Source organism: Convolutriloba macropyga, chromosome 12, assembly GCF_964194025.1.
Source record: "Convolutriloba macropyga chromosome 12, txConMacr16.3, whole genome shotgun sequence".
NCBI lineage: Eukaryota > Metazoa > Xenacoelomorpha > Acoela > Convolutidae > Convolutriloba > Convolutriloba macropyga.
This window is the reverse complement of record NC_134479.1, coordinates 7,276,953-7,295,013: the sequence shown is the minus strand read 5'-3', so window position 1 is coordinate 7,295,013 and position 18,061 is coordinate 7,276,953. Positions and strand designations below refer to the sequence as shown.

At 34.9% G+C, this 18,061-nt stretch overlaps 1 protein-coding gene across 1 annotated transcript in view; it reads right to left on the bottom strand.

Annotated features, from left to right (window-relative positions):
* The window catches only part of LOC142350961 (uncharacterized), a 114,093-nt gene that overhangs the window by 94,316 nt on the left and 1,716 nt on the right, over positions 1-18,061 (bottom strand). The window contains exons 2-4 of the mRNA XM_075402988.1: positions 14,511-15,539; positions 11,984-12,988; positions 3,069-4,337 (exon numbers count right to left, since the gene is read on the bottom strand). Coding sequence (XP_075259103.1) covers positions 3,069-4,337; positions 11,984-12,988; positions 14,511-15,539 — 3,303 coding nt within the window. The remainder of the gene's footprint in view (positions 1-3,068; positions 4,338-11,983; positions 12,989-14,510; positions 15,540-18,061) is intronic.

The following is an 18,061-nucleotide window of genomic DNA, read 5'->3' as shown; positions in this document are numbered from 1 at the left end:
ACAAAAATCGTCAGCACTGTAGACAATAAAATGCAGCTGGAAAAAGATATCGAAAATGCTATTGTGTGGAGCAAGGAGAATCGGTTAAACTTCAATGTCGATAAATTTAAAAACGTGCAATTTTCCTTACGTAAAAATCAAAACAAGCAAATTTTGCGTCTTCACAGCCATAGAAACATCCCACAGGAAATACACTTCAAAGACCTGGGCATATAATTTTCCGAAAATTTGTCATGGGACTATCATTTAAGTTTTGTTCTACGAAAAGCCAATCAGAAGCTTGCTTATCTAAAGAGATCAATTCCAAGTGAGACAAAATTGTCAGTTAAATGCAACCTAGTCAAAACTTACATTATATCAATCTTGTTTTATGGATCAAATGTTTGGTATGCCAGTAAAACTATCGTCAGGCAAATGGAAAAGCTTCAGAGAAAAAGTTTAAAATGGATACAATCAAACAGTCATTTTACTGATAAAGAATACAATGATTGTCTTCGATCAGTAAATTTACTTCCGATCACATATCAACTTGTCTTTTTGGATCTCGTAGTTTTGAACAGAATTTTGACAAGAAAACTTCCACTTGAGGCAGAGCAATTTTGGCAAATAAGGAATGGACATCCGAAAACACGATCAAACGAGAAAATATTTTTATACTCAAACGAATGTAATCGCCAGCGTTGCCGATCAAATTTTTTCCAACGAGTTACAAACTTCAACAATTCGATGTCACTGGCGCGTGATTTTCCCAACTATAACCCATATTCAAGTCCTCACAAATTCAAAAAAGAAGTCAAAGAATATCTATTTGATTTAGCTAAGAAGAATTTTAATTACAAATTGTACCCATATGGATGGACAGTGTTTGAGGGAAACCAAATTCAAGCCCCGTTAGGGACGTACTAAGCTTGGTGCAACCAAGTTTAGTTAAATTCATTATTATTATTATTATTATTATTATTATAGGTCACATAAGCAGTGGTGGTAAAAAGTTGAAAACCAGGAAAGAAAAAAAAACCGAACAAAATAACAAAAAAGAATAACCCTGAATGAGAAATTTGAACTATTAGGTTGCGTATTGAAAAATTTCCAAAAATATTAGCTTTACACCTAAAACATTCATTATTGTTTTCGACTGCACATATATCAAACCTCGTGGCAAAAGAACTGTAGATATAGTAACAAAAATTTAGATCAGGAACGCCCAAAAAACAGATCAAAATCATTTCACATCTTTTTAAAATCAACAATATCAGGAACAGCTGATCATTTAATGTCAACAATTAACATGATTCATTGTTTAGACAATATAATTCATTGGTTATCAAACGAAAGAATGACTTAGCTTAAAATTATTTAAAAGCTTTATTTTAGTTCATTTTTGCAAAAAAGCAAATAATTAATAGATAAAAGATCAGCTCCTGGAGAAAGAAAGAAAACCAAACAGCAAGATACTTAAAGGAATTTGAGAGTCTGAAAATTTTTCACTAATTGATACAGATAACAGGAAAGTCTCCGAAGTTTCAAAGTTCAAAACTGATTTCGCTGAGAAAAGAAACAAGGTTGCAGATATTTCCTTTTCGTTGAAAACGCTCATGGCGCTAGGTCAAAAGACGACAAAACAATTTAATTGAAAAATAGACAAAGACGGATGCGGGTTTTGTTTCCTGATAACCCTAAAAAGCAAATAGAAGGTCTAATAACATTTTATATTTCTACCTTTCTTTAAAAATATGGCAATCAATATAAAATTAGGTAGAAAACCAGAAAAAAGACAACAGCCAAAAAATTTTCAAAGAGAAACGGGTGTTTAAAACACAAATTACTTAAAACAAACAACGGCTTTTCAAGTCTTAACAACCGCATAGAGTCGCATAAGAAGAAAACAACCCAAAACTTCTCTCCGAAGTGAAAAATGAGCGCCGCCGAATTTTACCCAGTTATAAAAAAACAAGCCCCTTCACTATTCTTTTTGAGTCGTGAAGATGGACGAAATCATCTTTGAAATTCGGGTAACAAACAGCAAGAAATAGATCACCAATACCCCGAGGATCCCGCAGTTCAAGTGTAAAAAGAGGAATTTTTTTCTTTATTAAAGTTGAAATTGATCGATAAGTTAACAGCGCCAATAAAATCACCAAAAAATATACCCACAATTTATCTCGTATTTCGGTTGTAAAGAAAACTAAAAACAAAGCGTAATTTGTCCAACAAAGCATGAAAAGACCGATATCGGATATTTCCCCACGGATAGTAGATGCACTTTAATTGCAACCCACAGGCGTACAATACATGTTTTTAGATAATGATTTTTGGACCCCCCCCCCGTATAAAAGTAAATGGCTCGAGGTTAAAATTATGTGTTGTTGTAGAGCACTTTACTATGTGAAAAGTAGCACGTCTGACTGGGTGAGTAAAAGTAACACGGCCAATATGCTGTGCGGACAAAACAGAACACATCTGAACTTTTCGGTCCCCCATTTTCTTTCTTCGGATTCAATCATTGTTACTTAGAATTAAATAATTTTCTTTTATGGCTACCAGGAAATCATTCAATATGGTCTGAATACCTTATATCTAAGATATATATCTATATCTTTATCTATAAATATATATCTAGTATGATTATCAGAAATTTTTTAATGATCGTCGATCCGCGTATTCAAAATGTTCCTTTTATTGCGACTTAAAGAGGACTGCGACCACTTACGATATACCCGGACAAAAAATGCGAGGCGCAACAGTTTTTCAAAGATGAGAAATGACTATACCAGCACAGAAAAATCCTTCGTTGAATCATATTTCCATGACCTGAGGAGTGAGTCAAACACAAAACAAAGTAGACTTGAAGTTCCCATTACACAATGTGATGAATTAGTAAGATTTCAACCAAATTTTCTCGAAAAAACGAGATCTTTCCTGAACAAAAAACTACAAATTTAACCAAATATATTTTTTTGGAAAATTGTAAGTACATCCGGGCGTTGATGTTTAACAATCTTCAAAATATTTTTCACTGGAAACTGAATTGTATCGTTAAGAAAACATAATTTTGGAATAGAACTTACAATGCACTTGTCAGACCCGTTGACCGACTTGAAGGCGCACGAATTTCTCCCGTCGTAGCAGTCGCACTTGATGTGGAGGAAGTTGTTGGTGAAGTCGTGCTACTTGAGGTTGAAGATGTTGATGAAGAAGTGGTAGGTGAAGAGGTGCTGCTTGTGGTTGATGAGGAAGTTGACGATGTGGTAGGTGACGATGTGCTGCTAGTTGTTGATGATGTCGTTGATGAAGTTGTGGGTGATGATGTGCTGCTAGTGGTTGATGATGTAGTTGATGAAGTTGTAGGTGACGATGTGCTGCTAGTTGTTGATGATGTAGTTGATGAAGTTGTGGGTGACGATGTGCTGCTAGTTGTTGATGATGTCGTTGATGAAGTTGTGGGTGACGATGTGCTGCTAGTTGTTGATGATGTAGTTGATGAAGTTGTAGGTGACGATGTGCTGCTAGTTGTTGATGATGTAGTTGATGAAGTTGTGGGTGACGATGTGCTGCTAGTGGTTGATGATGTAGTTGATGAAGTTGTAGGTGACGATGTGCTGCTAGTTGTTGACGATGTAGTTGATGAAGTTGTCGATGAAGATGTGCTGCTAGTTGTTGATGAAGTTGTGGGTGATGATGTGCTGCTAGTTGTTGATGATGTAGTTGATGAAGTTGTAGGTGACGATGTGCTGCTAGTGGTTGATGATGTACTTGATGAAGTTGTAGGTGACGATGTGCTGCTAGTTGTTGATGAAGTTGTGGGTGATGATGTGCTGCTAGTTGTTGATGATGTCGTTGATGAAGTTGTGGGTGATGATGTGCTGCTAGTTGTTGATGATGTAGTTGATGAAGTTGTAGGTGACGATGTGCTGCTAGTCGTTGATGATGTAGTTGATGAAGTTGTGGGTGATGATGTGCTGCTAGTGGTTGATGATGTGGTTGAAGAAGTTGTGGGTGATGATGTGCTGCTGGTTGTTGATGAAGTTGTAGGTGATGATGTGCTGCTGGTTGTTGATGATGTAGTTGATGATGTTGTAGGTGATGATGTGCTGCTAGTTGTTGATGAAGTTGTAGGTGATGATGTGCTGCTAGTGGTTGATGATGTAGTTGATGATGTTGTGGGTGATGATGTGCTGCTAGTGGTTGATGATGTGGTTGAAGAAGTTGTGGGTGATGATGTGCTGCTGGTTGTTGATGAAGTTGTAGGTGATGATGTGCTGCTGGTTGTTGATGATGTAGTTGATGATGTTGTAGGTGATGATGTGCTGCTAGTGGTTGAAGACGTGGTTGATGACCTGTTTTAAAAAAAATGAAATGTGAGGGTACCATCTAATCCTATTTTTCTATTTAATCTTGCTTTTAGCGTTGGTGGCTTTAAAGGTTAATGTAATTTATATAGACATTTGGGGGGAAAATAGGGCTGAAACTACGCCAATTTGATAGTTATCTATCCTTGCGTATAATTTGATTTAGTTTAGACAACATATTTTGGTAGGTTCCAGAAATAGCTGCAAATTAGTTTTGCGCGCAAAAGGATATTGAAAGCAACGTATACATAAATGATATTTGCTCGTTCAATACAAATTACCTGCTAACTGAACTAAACTCTTCTGTTCCCATTAAAACTCCAATTGACCAGTTTTATATAAAAAAAACATTTTGCCTAGCAACCATAGTGTTTATTACTAAACACATTTATTACATAATAGCACTTGTCCATAAAATGGTTTAGAGTATCCATAAGAGACCTTAATACTCTTGTTATGGTATTATTGCTACTGAATAGTAATGTCATTCAGAGAGTCAAATAGGTTAACTTATAATTATCCTTGGTTTAAAAAAAACTACTAAAACAAAATTGAAAGAAACTGACGTCATGCTGATTTACGCAGTGAAGAAGCATTATAAGAGCGCAAGCAAAAATCATGAAAATCGTTCTTTTGAATTCTGTCGTTTTTTTTTTCATTAAAAACGAAAACGTAAAAATTGGCGGCAGACTTTGAGGCACAAAAGGAAGAACAAATCATTACAGACAATTGAAAAAATTTAAAAACTGATCAATAAACTGGAACAAAACAGTAAAAGAGTCTACTTGAGCTCAAAAACACAAATTGTAAAATATTTGAAATAAACTTTAATAAAACCAAAAATTTTTTGAATCAAAGTCCAGCCGGCTGGACGTATACGAGGCGAGAAAGGCAAAAATTGTTTCAAAAATTGTGGAAAAGTAGCCCAAATTTTCCAAAAAAGGCAACAGATGGTGTTTTGCTAAAATCTGCTCCCTAAAATTTCCTTACAAAAGTTTCATTGGTTCAGAAAACTTTCATAAAGCTCTCACAACTATGCCCCATATTTTCGAATAATCGAAAAAATGAGGAAATTAACTGCAATATTTTGTATTTATTTTTGCATTACCAATATATTTGACTTAAAAATAGACGTTAGAAACAGAGAAGGAAATTCCTAATTGCACAAAACTACTTCGATATTTCAAAATATCCTATCAACTTGAGGTAACTTGGAATTTGAAAGAATTTTTTAACTGGCTTAGGGACTACATTGCAGACTATTTCCCTCTATATGAAAGCTGTTTATCGCCTTTCAAAATTTCAAGATCACTGCAATTTTTGTGTTCTTGAAAAAGCAGCCAGGAGACCCGTGAAACAATTCGAAATCAACAGTGAATTTTGCCACATCATTCTATTTGTCGGAATCAAAAATCAGTCTATTGAAAGGAAAAAGCAGCAGTTAGATTTGAGAAGTTATATCGTGTAAGATCTTACAAATTTCTAAGGAAAGCGTCTTACAAATATTTATAAGATTGTGCGTTGCTTATTATAAGGTTTTACAAGATAAAAGTTTACTTTTATCAGATCTTACAAGATAAAATTCCAGAATTACTGGGCCACTGTGAATATTTTTTCCGTTTACCTCTATTTCAACACTGATCATCAGTTATCATTCTAAAAATTACCCTGTCAGTCCATCCTTATTTTGCAGTCTAGTTTATTTTGTTCACAAGCAAAACTGAAAAATATGAAGAAGCGGCAAATGAAGAGTAAAAACAGCAATTAATTACAAAAATTTAATTTCGATTAGAAAATACTCCCTAAAAAATTACCATGTTTCCTAAGCTAAAGACAATGACTATTTGCTTCAATAACAAATTTTATGTAGCATATTCTGTAAGATATTAAAGTACACTGAAAATTCAGAAAAATAAACTTAGAAACACAAAAGCAAGGCCGAGAAATGATCGAAATAAATCAATCGTTCTAGATAACGATAGCTTAAATTTCTAATGACTAAAAATTATCAAAATAAGCAAAAAATTGGCTGATCGCGGTCACGGTCCCCACAAATACTGTCATAAAGCGTTTTAAACAGCAAAATGGGCGCTATATCTTGGTTCTAAAGGCTTAAAAGTGTTCAAGGAGCTCAAAATTTTGATCTGCTTCCAAATCTAATAATACATGTTGAAGAATCCAAATTAGAAAAAAAGTAGAATCGCGCTTTAGAAGAAAAAAGAAAATTCACCAGATCAGCACCTATTTTTCTTGCTCTGCTACAACAGCAACTAAGAAAAAGCCAATATCCTGCATTTTTTTCACTTAAAATTTTGATACGGAAGAAACTTTATCCAACTTCTCAACTATTAAGAAACTCATAACGAGCTTCCAATTGTAAAAAAAGCAATAAACAATTTAAACCAATGCTAAAAAATACCTTTGGATAGCCAAATATATAGCCGCAGAATTCTTGAACTACATACAATTCAATGAATTTTGATTCAACAAACAAGAAAATAGAATTCAAAATGTCTAAATTGAACTCGGAAAAATATTGAAGAAGTTAAACAAAAGCGGACTAATGTCGGGCAATTGGCTGCTCTCAAACGACTTGGGGAGCGGTCGTCATAGGCGGTAGCTAGCCGAAGCTTAAGGAGTCTTTCTTATTTTTAACGGAGAAAGTAGAAGAAGAGAAGAAGTAGAAAAAAGGGGGTGCATTTGTTGGTAGGGGGCCTAATTGAAGGGGCTAAGCTAATTGGGAGATTTTATGTTTATGGTAACTTGTAAACTATGAGACCAATGAATACCTAAGAGAACAGTTCCGCAACTTAATGCCCTCCAGGCCTTACTTGCTATCCTATTTTTGAAGATGAGGAGTCAAATAGTCAGAACAAAGTCGGTAGTACAAAAAATACATTAAAAAAGACTAACAGGAGCAATACAACCGATACAATCTTTTCTAAGAGCAATTTAAAAAATTAAATATAAATATCAAAATGCCTCACATAAAAGAAACATTTTTTAGAAACTGAACTTTCGCTCAAACTCCATTTCGACTCATTGTACATCAAACTAATTGCTAACAACTTCCCACACTATGAACCACTTGCTTTTTTGTGCTCTAATTGATGTTTCGGCGCTACCAAAATCACTTCTCAATTGTGACTTTATATATCATCAAAATATGTGAGCAGATGTTAAAAAAAATGTGCCCGAACAAGGTTAAAATACAAAAACAAATAGCGGCACAATATAGTTGCGCATAATTTTCAGCTGTGCAGTTATAAAAAAATAATTAAAACAGTTCAAAAACTTCATTTCCGCAGATCGCAAGTAAAAATACTGGAACTGAAAGCCCATAACTGCAAACAAGATATGATGATTTTACTATTCAAGAAACCATTTCAGTCCTAAAAATATGTTTCGAGTTTTAAAAATTGCACAGACGCAGACAAAGTAGGGTAAACATCAAAAAAAAGTGGAAAACTTTTTAATGACAAAACAACAACTTTGGCACTGAACGTTTCAGTCACGCAGAAACTTTTTTAAAATGACCTACTCAATTTTGACAGGTAAAATTTGCTTTTAGCGAAAAAACGATTTCGAATTTCCACAGTGAATCCCATCAATAAATCATATGTATTGCATAGATTTCTTGAAAAGACTTTCTCTGGTCATAGTAAATTCAACAGTAGTAAAAAGTTTAATTCTTTCCGTATTGTTCTAAGATTCCACGGGGTCACTGGGAATTCATCGCCTGAATTTCACTGGATCATATATAATTCATCGAAAATTGCCCACCGAAAGGTATGGTAAACGTCAAAACTAGGCAAAATGTCAAAAGGGGGTTTGACTTAAGCACCCCGGTACTGGGGGCAAATTATCTTGTAAGAAGATGCAAATTCCTTGAAAAATTTCACAAGGTGATACGTGAACATATAAGGCTTAAAAAGGCTTAAAAGTGTTCTAAAGGCTCAACATTGTTCAAGGAGCTCAAAACTTTGAACTGCTTCCACATCTAATAATACATGTTGAAGAATCCAAATTTGAAAAAAAGTAGAATCGCGCTTTAGAAGAAAGTAGAAAAATCACCGGCTCGGCACCTATTTTTCTTGTTCTGCTACAACAGCAAAAAAGAAAAAGCCAATATCCTGCATTTTTTTCACTTAAAATTTTGATACGGAAGCAACTTTATCCAACTTCTCAACTATTAAGAAACTCATAACCAGCTTCCAATTGTAAAAAAGCAATAAACAATTTAAACCAATGTTAAAAACAGTATCTTTGAATAGCCAAAATATAGCCGCAGAATTCTTGAACTACATACAATTCAATGAATTTTGATTCAACAAACAAGAAAATAGAATTCAAAATGTCTAGTTTGAACTCGGAAAATATTGAAGAAGTTGAACAAAAGCCGACTAATGTCGGGCAATTGGTTGCTCTCAAACGACTGTTGAGCGATCGTCATAGGCGGTAGCTAGCCGAAGTTTAGGGAGTCTTTCTTTTTCTTAACGTAGAAAGGGGGAAGAAGTAGAAAAAGGGGAGGCATTTGTGGTTAGGGGGCCTAAAAGAAGGGGCTAAGCTAATTGCGAGATTTTATGTTTATGGTAATTTTCCCCAGTGAATCCCATCAATAAATCATATGTGTTGCATAGATTTCTTGAAAAGACTTTCTCTGGTCATAGTAAATTCAACAGTAGTAAAAAGTTTAATTCTTTCCGTATTGTTCTAAGATTTCACGGGGTCACTGGGAATTCATCGCCTGAATTTCACTGGATCATATATAATTCATCGAAAATTGCCCACCGAAAGGTATGGTAAACGTCAAAACTAGGCAAAATGTCAAAAGGGGGTTTGACTTAAGCACCCCGGTACGGGGGGCAAATTATCTTGTAAGAAGATGCAAATTCCTTGAAAAATTTCACAAGGTGATACATGACCATATAAGGCTTAAAAAGGCTTAAAAGTGTTCTAAAGGCTTAACATTAATCAAGGAGCTCAAAACTTTGAACTGCTTCCACATCTAATAATACATGTTGAAGAATCCAAATTTGAAAAAAAATAGAATTGCGCTTTAGAAGAAAGTAGAAAATTCACCGGCTCGGCACCTATTTTTCTTGTTCCGCTACAACAGCAAAAAAGAAAAAGCCAATATCCTGCATTTTTTTCACTTAAAATTTTGACACGGAAGCAACTTTATCCAACTTCTCAACTATTAAGAAACTCATAACGAGCTTCCAATTGTAAAAAAAAGCAATAAACAATTTAAACCAATGTTAAAAACAGTATCTTTGAATAGCTAAAAATATAGCCGCAGAATTCCTGAACTACATACAATTCAATGAATTTTGATTCAACAAACAAGAAAATAGAATTCAAAATGTCTAGTTTGAACTCGGAAATTATTGAAGAAGTTGAACAAAAGCCGACTAATGTCGGGCATTTGGTTGCTCTCAAACTACTGTTGAGCGGTCGTCATAGGCGGTAGCTAGCCGAACCTTAGGGAGTATTTCTTTTTCTTAACGTAGAAAGGGGGACTTTCCCCAGTGAATCCCATCAATAAATCATATGTATTGCATAGATTTCTTGAAAAGTCTTTCTCTGGTCAGAGTAAATTCAACAGTAGTAAAAAGTTTAATTCTTTCCGTATTGTTCTAAGATTTCACGGGGTCACTGGGAACTCATCGCCTGAATTTCACTGGATCATATATAATTCATCGAAAATTGCCCACCGAAAGGTATGGTAGACGTCAAAACTAGGAAAAGTGTCAAAAGGGGGTTTGACTTAAGCACCCCGGTACTGGGGGCTAATTATCTTGTAAGAAGATGCAAATTCCTTGAAAAATTTCACAAGGTGATACATGACCATATAAGGCTTAAAAAGGCTTAAAAGTGTTCTAAAGGCTTAACATTGTTCAAGGAGCTCAAAACTTTGAACTGCTTCCACATCTAATAATACATGTTGAAGAATCCAAATTTGAAAAAAAATAGAATTGCGCTTTAGAAGAAAGTAGAAAATTCACCGGCTCGGCACCTATTTTTCTTGTTCTGCTACAACAGCAAAAAAGAAAAAGCCAATATCCTGCATTTTTTTCACTTAAAATTTTGATACGGAAGCAACTTTATCCAACTTCTCAACTATTAAGAAACTCATAACGAGCTTCCAATTGTAAAAAAAGCAATAAACAATTTAAACCAATGTTAAAAACAGTATCTTTGAATAGCTAAAAATATAGCCGCAGAATTCTTGAACTACATACAACAATGAATTTTGATTCAACAAACAAGAAAATAGAATTCAAAATGTCAAGTTTGAACTCGGAAAATATTGAAGAAGTTGAACAAAAGCCGACTAATGTCGGGCATTTGGTTGCTCTCAAACGACTGTTGAGCGGTCGTCATAGGCGGTAGCTAGCCGAAGCTTAGGGAGTATTTCTTTTTCTTAACGTAGAAAGGGGGACTTTCCCCAGTGAATCCCATCAATAAATCATATGTATTGCATAGATTTCTTGAAAAACCTTTCTCTGGTCATAGTAAATTCAACAGTAGTAAAAAGTTTAATTCTTTCCGTATTGTTCTAAGATTTCACTGGGTCACTGGGAATTCATCGCCTGAATTTCACTGTATCATATATAATTCATCGAAAATTGCCCGCCGAAAGGTATGGTAAACGTCAAAACTAGGCAAAGTGTCAAAAGGGGGTTTGACTTAAGCACCCCGGTACTGGGGGGATAATCATCTTGAAGAAGATGCAAATTCTTGACATGTGTGATACATGACCTTATAAAGTCTTTGGCCTTTTCAGATCTTGAGGCAATAAGTTGACTCTCAATTTCTAAGTTTCAACAAGATAAACAATAATTTTTTTTGGAAAGTTTTGGAGTTTTTTTTCGCTGTGGAAAATTTTATACCAGATGTTTTTGTCCGGATCTGAAATCAAATTAAAACCACCACGCACCAGAAAAAACCAATTAGAATAAAGCTCGACTGGAAAGATCTAGCATCAATTGTTCTTGGTAAATCATTCTTCAAACTTGCAAATTCTCTTATGTATAACTGTCACTATATGTATATTCTTATATTCTTACAAAAAAACTATTCAACTTCTAAATTTTTACACAAACAACTTCCAACTTGCACGAATAAGCTTCAATTTGCAATCCTCCCGGCCAAAATGAGCGCCAAAAAAGTGGTTTATAACGTATTGTGTAAAAAAAAATTTGCGGGGTTGGCCATCCTCCAAATAACATGCTCTCCAATTTTCCTCAAATTGTCTGTAGGAGGACGTCAATTCATTGGCTCTCAAACTTCCAAAAATGGTTCATTTCATTGATTTAAAAAATCAATTTTGAAATCAGAGCTTAAATTGAACTAAAAAATTGAATATTGCAAATAAAGCCCCCCTCATTACTGATTAAAGCTGAGTCACTGCAAAAAAAAAAAATCAGTAAATTATGTGCAACAAAAGGGGAAAATACAACAAAAAACGTTAACTACGGGTAGTTGACTACGGACATAATTTAGTTAATGTTAGTGCATCCAAGCGAAAAAAATGTCTGTAAAATATTACGCAAAAACGACAAGAACGCCAAAAGCCGTTTTTTAAAGATAAACTAGACTTTCCAAATACGAAAAAAGATTGCACTTACAAAGCACTTGTAACACCAGTTGATCGGCTCGATGGTGCACGAATTTCTCCTGTCGTAGCAGTGACACTGGTCGTCGAAGATGTAGTAGGTGATGTTGTACTGCTGGTTGTTGATGACGTAGTTGATGAGGTGGTAGGTGACGAAGTGCTGCTTGTTGTTGATGATGTAGTTGATGAAGTGGTTGGCGATGATGTGCTGCTGGTTGTTGATGATGTAGTTGACGAAGTTGTAGGTGATGACGTACTGCTTGTGGTTGATGATGTAGTTGACGAAGTGGTAGGTGATGACGTACTGCTTGTGGTGGATGATGAAGTCGATGAAGTTGTAGGTGATGATGTGCTGCTGGTTGTTGATGATGTTGTTGATGATGTGGTAGGTGACGATGTGCTGCTTGTTGTTGATGATGTAGTTGATGATGTAGTAGGTGATGTTGTACTGCTGGTTGTTGATGATGTAGTTGATGAGGTGGTAGGTGACGAAGTGCTGCTTGTTGTTGATGATGTAGTTGATGACGTTGTAGGAGATGACGTACTGCTGGTTGTTGATGATGTTGTTGATGATGTGGTAGGTGACGATGTGCTGCTTGTTGTTGATGATGTAGTTGATGATGTGGTAGGTGACGAAGTGCTGCTTGTTGTTGATGATGTAGTTGATGACGTGGTAGGTGATGATGTGCTGCTTGTCGTTGATGATGTAGTTGATGATGTGGTAGAAGATGAAGTGCTGCTTGTTGTTGATGATGTAGTTGATGAGGTGGTAGGTGACGACGTGCTGCTGGTTGTTGATGAGGTGGTAGGTGATGTTGTGCTGCTTGTTGTTGATGATGTAGTTGATGATGTAGTAGGCGATGAAGTGAAGCTTGTTGTTGATGATGTAGTTGATGATGTCGTAGGTGAAGAAGTGCTGCTTGTTGTTGATGATGTAGTTGATGAGGTGGTAGGTGATGATGTGCTGCTGGTTGTTGATGATGTTGATGATGATGTCGTGCTACTTGTTGTTGAGGAACTGAAAGTAGAGTTTTTTTTAATCAATGAATGACAAGTTTTTTTTGAAATACGATATTTTTCTTAGCATTTTTGGAAGTATGTATTTCGTTGTATAGTTTCCAGATTTTATATGAAATGTTGCTCATCATCAAGGCAAAATGACAGCATACAAGAGAACAAGTTTGCGAACACGGAAAACTTTAAATCGGAAATAATTAGTCCTCTTTTAATTCAACAATTTTACACCCAATCATCTAATACTTATTACAGCAAACTCACAACTATTAAATCACCAGTTGCCCACTTTTAATCATTACAATTTTATTAACAAATTTTTAAAATGAGAAATTTTTTACTGAATTGAGAAAGCGCATATTTTTGTTTTGGTTGGATGAAATGCCTTATACCGCTTAGCACTTGTTTATCCTCAAAAACGGACATAAAATTCTACTAGGACTTTGAAATGTAAGTAGTAAGGTAGTAAGTAGTAGAGTTCAGGAATAATTCAACAAATCATTTCAGCTGAAACAAATTATTCAGAAACACAATCGCTACAACAATAGTGAGAATATTTAAAAATTTAAATGTTTCAAATCATTTTTCATAAAAATGTTTGGTCAAAAGACAAAGAGTAAGAATACGTCACAATAAAGAAACATGAACAAAATTGCTTGAGTATATTCACAGAGTTGTTGACTACACTTTATTTAACAAACGCTTCCAAAAATTTAATTAAAAATTGTACAGAAACTTAAAAAGTAATGAACAATTTAAAAAAGTTAATACTCCCATTTAAACTCAAGGTCAACAACTCAGTGAATATAAACAGTTTTGGTCTACACGCGAAGTGATAAAAATATAATGGGTTTTCTAGTTGAAAAAAGTGCTAAGTTGTCCACTTCTAAACAAAACCCAAAACAGGCTACTTCAAAATAATTTAACTATTTTTTTTGTGATTGTGACGCACAATCTTTTATTTTACATTGAAGAGCTGCTCAACGATCTTTCCTAAAAACAAAATCCAATTGAACATCAAAAAATTATATTTGATTAAAAAAATGATTTAACTTACTTTACAAATGAGACAAACATTCTTGCTCACAAATGAAGTTTAGAAAAAAGAAACATTTTTCGGGCTCGTTATGGGCTAAATCCATCAGTAAAAATCAACAGATAATATTGGCATGATTTCAAAGAAAATATAACGATCGAGTATCTTTCTAATACGAAAATGTGAACTCTAATTTCTGTTTTCTTCGATATTCCCACTATCTTTTACAAAGCTGATCACAGAGCCCATTTATGCCAGTTTCGTACAGTTGATTCACGAGGCCATATTGATTATAATTGCAAAAAACAGTAGTTTCAAGTATTTAGGACATTGGTAAAAACTTTTAAAAGTTATAGAAGTTACAGACACTGCAAAAAGAAAAGAAGCTGACAAAAGAACTGTTAAAAAAAACATTCAGAAAATTTATCAAAATTTAATGAAGTAGAAACGACAAGCTCAAGGAAAATATATGAAAACAAAATCAACTAACAGTGCGCTTGTAACTCCCGTTGACCGACTGGACGGCGCACGAATCTCTCCCGTCGTAGCAGTCACACTTGTTGTGGATGAAGTAGTTGGTGAAGTGGTGCTGCTTGAGGTTGAAGATGTTGATGAAGAAGTGGTAGATGAAGACGTGCTGCTGGTTGTAGACGATGAAGTTGATGAAGTTGTAGGTGATGATGTGCTGCTAGTTGTAGACGATGAAGTTGATGAAGTTGTAGGTGATGATGTGCTGCTGGTTGTAGACGATGAAGTTGATGAAGTTGTAGGTGATGATGTGCTGCTAGTTGTAGACGATGAAGTTGATGAAGTTGTAGGTGATGATGTGCTGCTGGTTGTAGACGATGAAGTTGATGAAGTTGTAGGTGATGATGTGCTGCTGGTTGTCGACGAGGAAGTTGATGAAGTTGTAGGTGATGATGTGCTGCTGGTTGTAGACGATGAAGTTGATGAAGTTGACGATGAAGACGTGCTGCTAGTTGTTGATGACGTGGTTGATGAAGTTGTGGGTGATGATGTGCTACTGGTTGTTGATGATGTAGTTGATGAAGTTGTGGGTGATGATGTGCTGCTAGTTGTTGATGAAGTTGTAGGTGATGATGTGCTGCTAGTTGTTGATGATGTAGTTGATGAAGTTGTGGGTGATGATGTGCTGCTGGTTGTAGACGATGAAGTTGATGAAGTTGTAGGTGATGATGTGCTGCTTGTTGTTGATGATGAGGTCGATGAGGTTGTAGGCGAGGATGTGCTGCTGGTTGTTGATGAGGAGGTCGATGAAGTTGTAGGTGATGATGTGCTGCTGGTTGTAGACGATGAAGTTGATGAAGTTGTAGGCGATGATGTGCTGCTTGTTGTTGATGATGAGGTCGATGAGGTTGTAGGCGAAGATGAGCTGCTAGTTGTTGATGAGGAGGTCGATGAAGTTGTAGGTGATGATGTGCTGCTGGTTGTAGACGATGAAGTTGATGAAGTTGTAGGTGATGATGTGCTGCTAGTTGTTGATGACGTTGTTGATGACCTGAAAAATATGTTTTTGATGTCCTTTCACAAAAGTTTTGTTGAGAGCAATAATTGTGCTTTGACAAACTTAATTAACAGAAAATAAACTTCTTTTGCCTTGATAAAATTAGGAGAATAACGTATCAATCATGAGTGCCTTTAGAAAACTTGAAAGAGTGCTTTGTTGTCTGGTGTGACTGGAGTGAAGTTTTCTTGATGCTTTCGCCAATTATTTCCAAATACTTTTTTCTAAAGCACTCAGTGAGACCAGTCACAATAGTTTTGCTTTCCAAAATTTGAGGCAACAGGCTACTTTAATTCAGTTTTTGTCAAAAAAGACAAGAAACGATCCATTTTGAGTTTATAGGGAAAAATTATGGCGTAGTTTTTCCTGTAATATAGTTGTGACCTTTATTCCAAGCACAAAAAATGACCCGCTTATCACCCTTTTGCATTTAGAAAACGGCAGTAAAAGTATTCCCTGAATTTTATTTCTTTTAAGGAAATTTATGGCGAACACTGTTTCATCATTAGTTACTAGCCGACTTCTCAAATCAGTTCATCGCAACTAAAGTAGTAATAGGAGGAGTGGTAAAAGAGTAATATTTAAAGTTTTGATGTTGCTGCAATTACTGTGATGACACGATATTACCATTATAGTAATACTGACAAAATAATTGATTATTTTTTTATTTAGGGGTACTTTTCTACTTTGTTCTAAACAAATAAATTATTAAAACACAACCGAGAGATTAAAGTTTACATGCCTTCAGTATAATCAGATTTATTTGCTGAAATAATCAAATTATACATTATTCTATTGATGATCTTCTGGTTAGTGATTGTTATTACCCATTAAGCTGTTCGTTCCTATATGCAAAAATATAAATCGAATGATCCTAATTGTGTGTCTATTGTTATGTTTTCATGCTGACATCGAAAAAACTCTATTAAAGCTCTTTGGAAAAAAATTTCCCCTCCGCTCTTATATTAAAGGGTAACTATTTCCACAATAGCTTGCTCTTCGAAACCAAAGATTTTTTATTCTGCTTAGTTTGCCTTTGAATCCTTACTATCAGCTATTCTGTCCGTTTGTTCTGCTGTAATCGTAGGCAGTATGCATATTTTAAAACAGTTTCTGATGTAGCCCACTCGCTTAAGTCTCTGTGCAGTTTCATCCAAACAAACTTCAAACTAATTAATTTAGCTTGTAGGACATCTGAATTGAAAAACATCACAGCAAAAATCAATAATACCATGCATATAGCACATTTTTATGCCCATCGTTAACTATCGAATGATACGCTTTGTATTCTCTGCTGACAATGTTTTTTAAGAAAACTGCATTGAATGACAGAAGAGAGAGAGGAGGAAAAAGATTTTCCCTTAATCCTGCTGCTATATGAATTCCTGCCAGATAAAAGTGAGCTAATACCAGCCGCCATATTTGCATACTAAAGTTAGATGTTTTTCAATTGATATGTTCTGGTCAAGGGGTTACCCTAAATAAGAACGCCTCTGAAGATTTTATTACATTCCCGTCAAATTTAGCTTTTGGTTCAAATTCATCCATTTTAGGTACAAAAGGAGCTCTCTGTTCATCAGCATTCAAAGTAGGTTTATTTTCCAAAAAACACTGTTTGTCTCCGCTAAAGTGCTAACAATTTTGTCTGGGGCTTTTTTCCCGGATCAATTTGTCATAATATAATAGAGTTGTCTGCAAATTGTACCAGCTGAAAAAACACTTTTGATTTTTTGAGAGAATTCATTTTTGTATCAAGGAAATATTAAGGGTCCCAAGACTATGCATTGTGGTATATCATGACCAATAAGAATTTTTCAGATAAATCGGAGACTATTTTAACGCATAGTGATCGTTCTTTCGGTAAAGACAATTAATAAATAAACTGATTAACAAACATATTAAATGCAGTTGCAGAAAAGTTAACAACTGCGCTTTTTCTAATGCAAATTTTGTGCAAATTTTGTGCGCAGTTGTATTGAATGCCTTTGGAGGGTCTAAAAAATTACTTACTGTTATTTTTTTTGAACACTTGGAAAATATTAAAGTTTTTAAATAGTTTGTATAGATTGTAAAAATGATATTTTTGTACTATGGTTTTCTAAAATTCCTTTGACATGGTTTGGCTTCTTTTTGGCTTGTTTTAGTGACGAAAGATAAAATCAAATAAGTGCATGCTTCGAGAGTTTAGAAATGAAAATTTCATTGAACTTTTTTAACAGTGAATCATAGCTTTCCTGCTTTTGCATTGGTCGCCAGTCTACAAAATCCAAATTACTATTGAATTTAAGCCCTGAGAAAAATTTGAGATTGCTTTTCAAATAAAAGAAGTTTATTCATTCTTTTCTATCATTTCTGGTTTACTCTGACAAGTTATGATGTTTCAGTTATCTTCATTGCCTGGGAAACATAAGTTGCATTCTAGAGATTGATTGATGTCATGAATCGATATAAGGTTGATTATTTTTCATTTTTACTGATGCGTGTGGTAATTACCATATTTGTCGCTTCGAATGCCG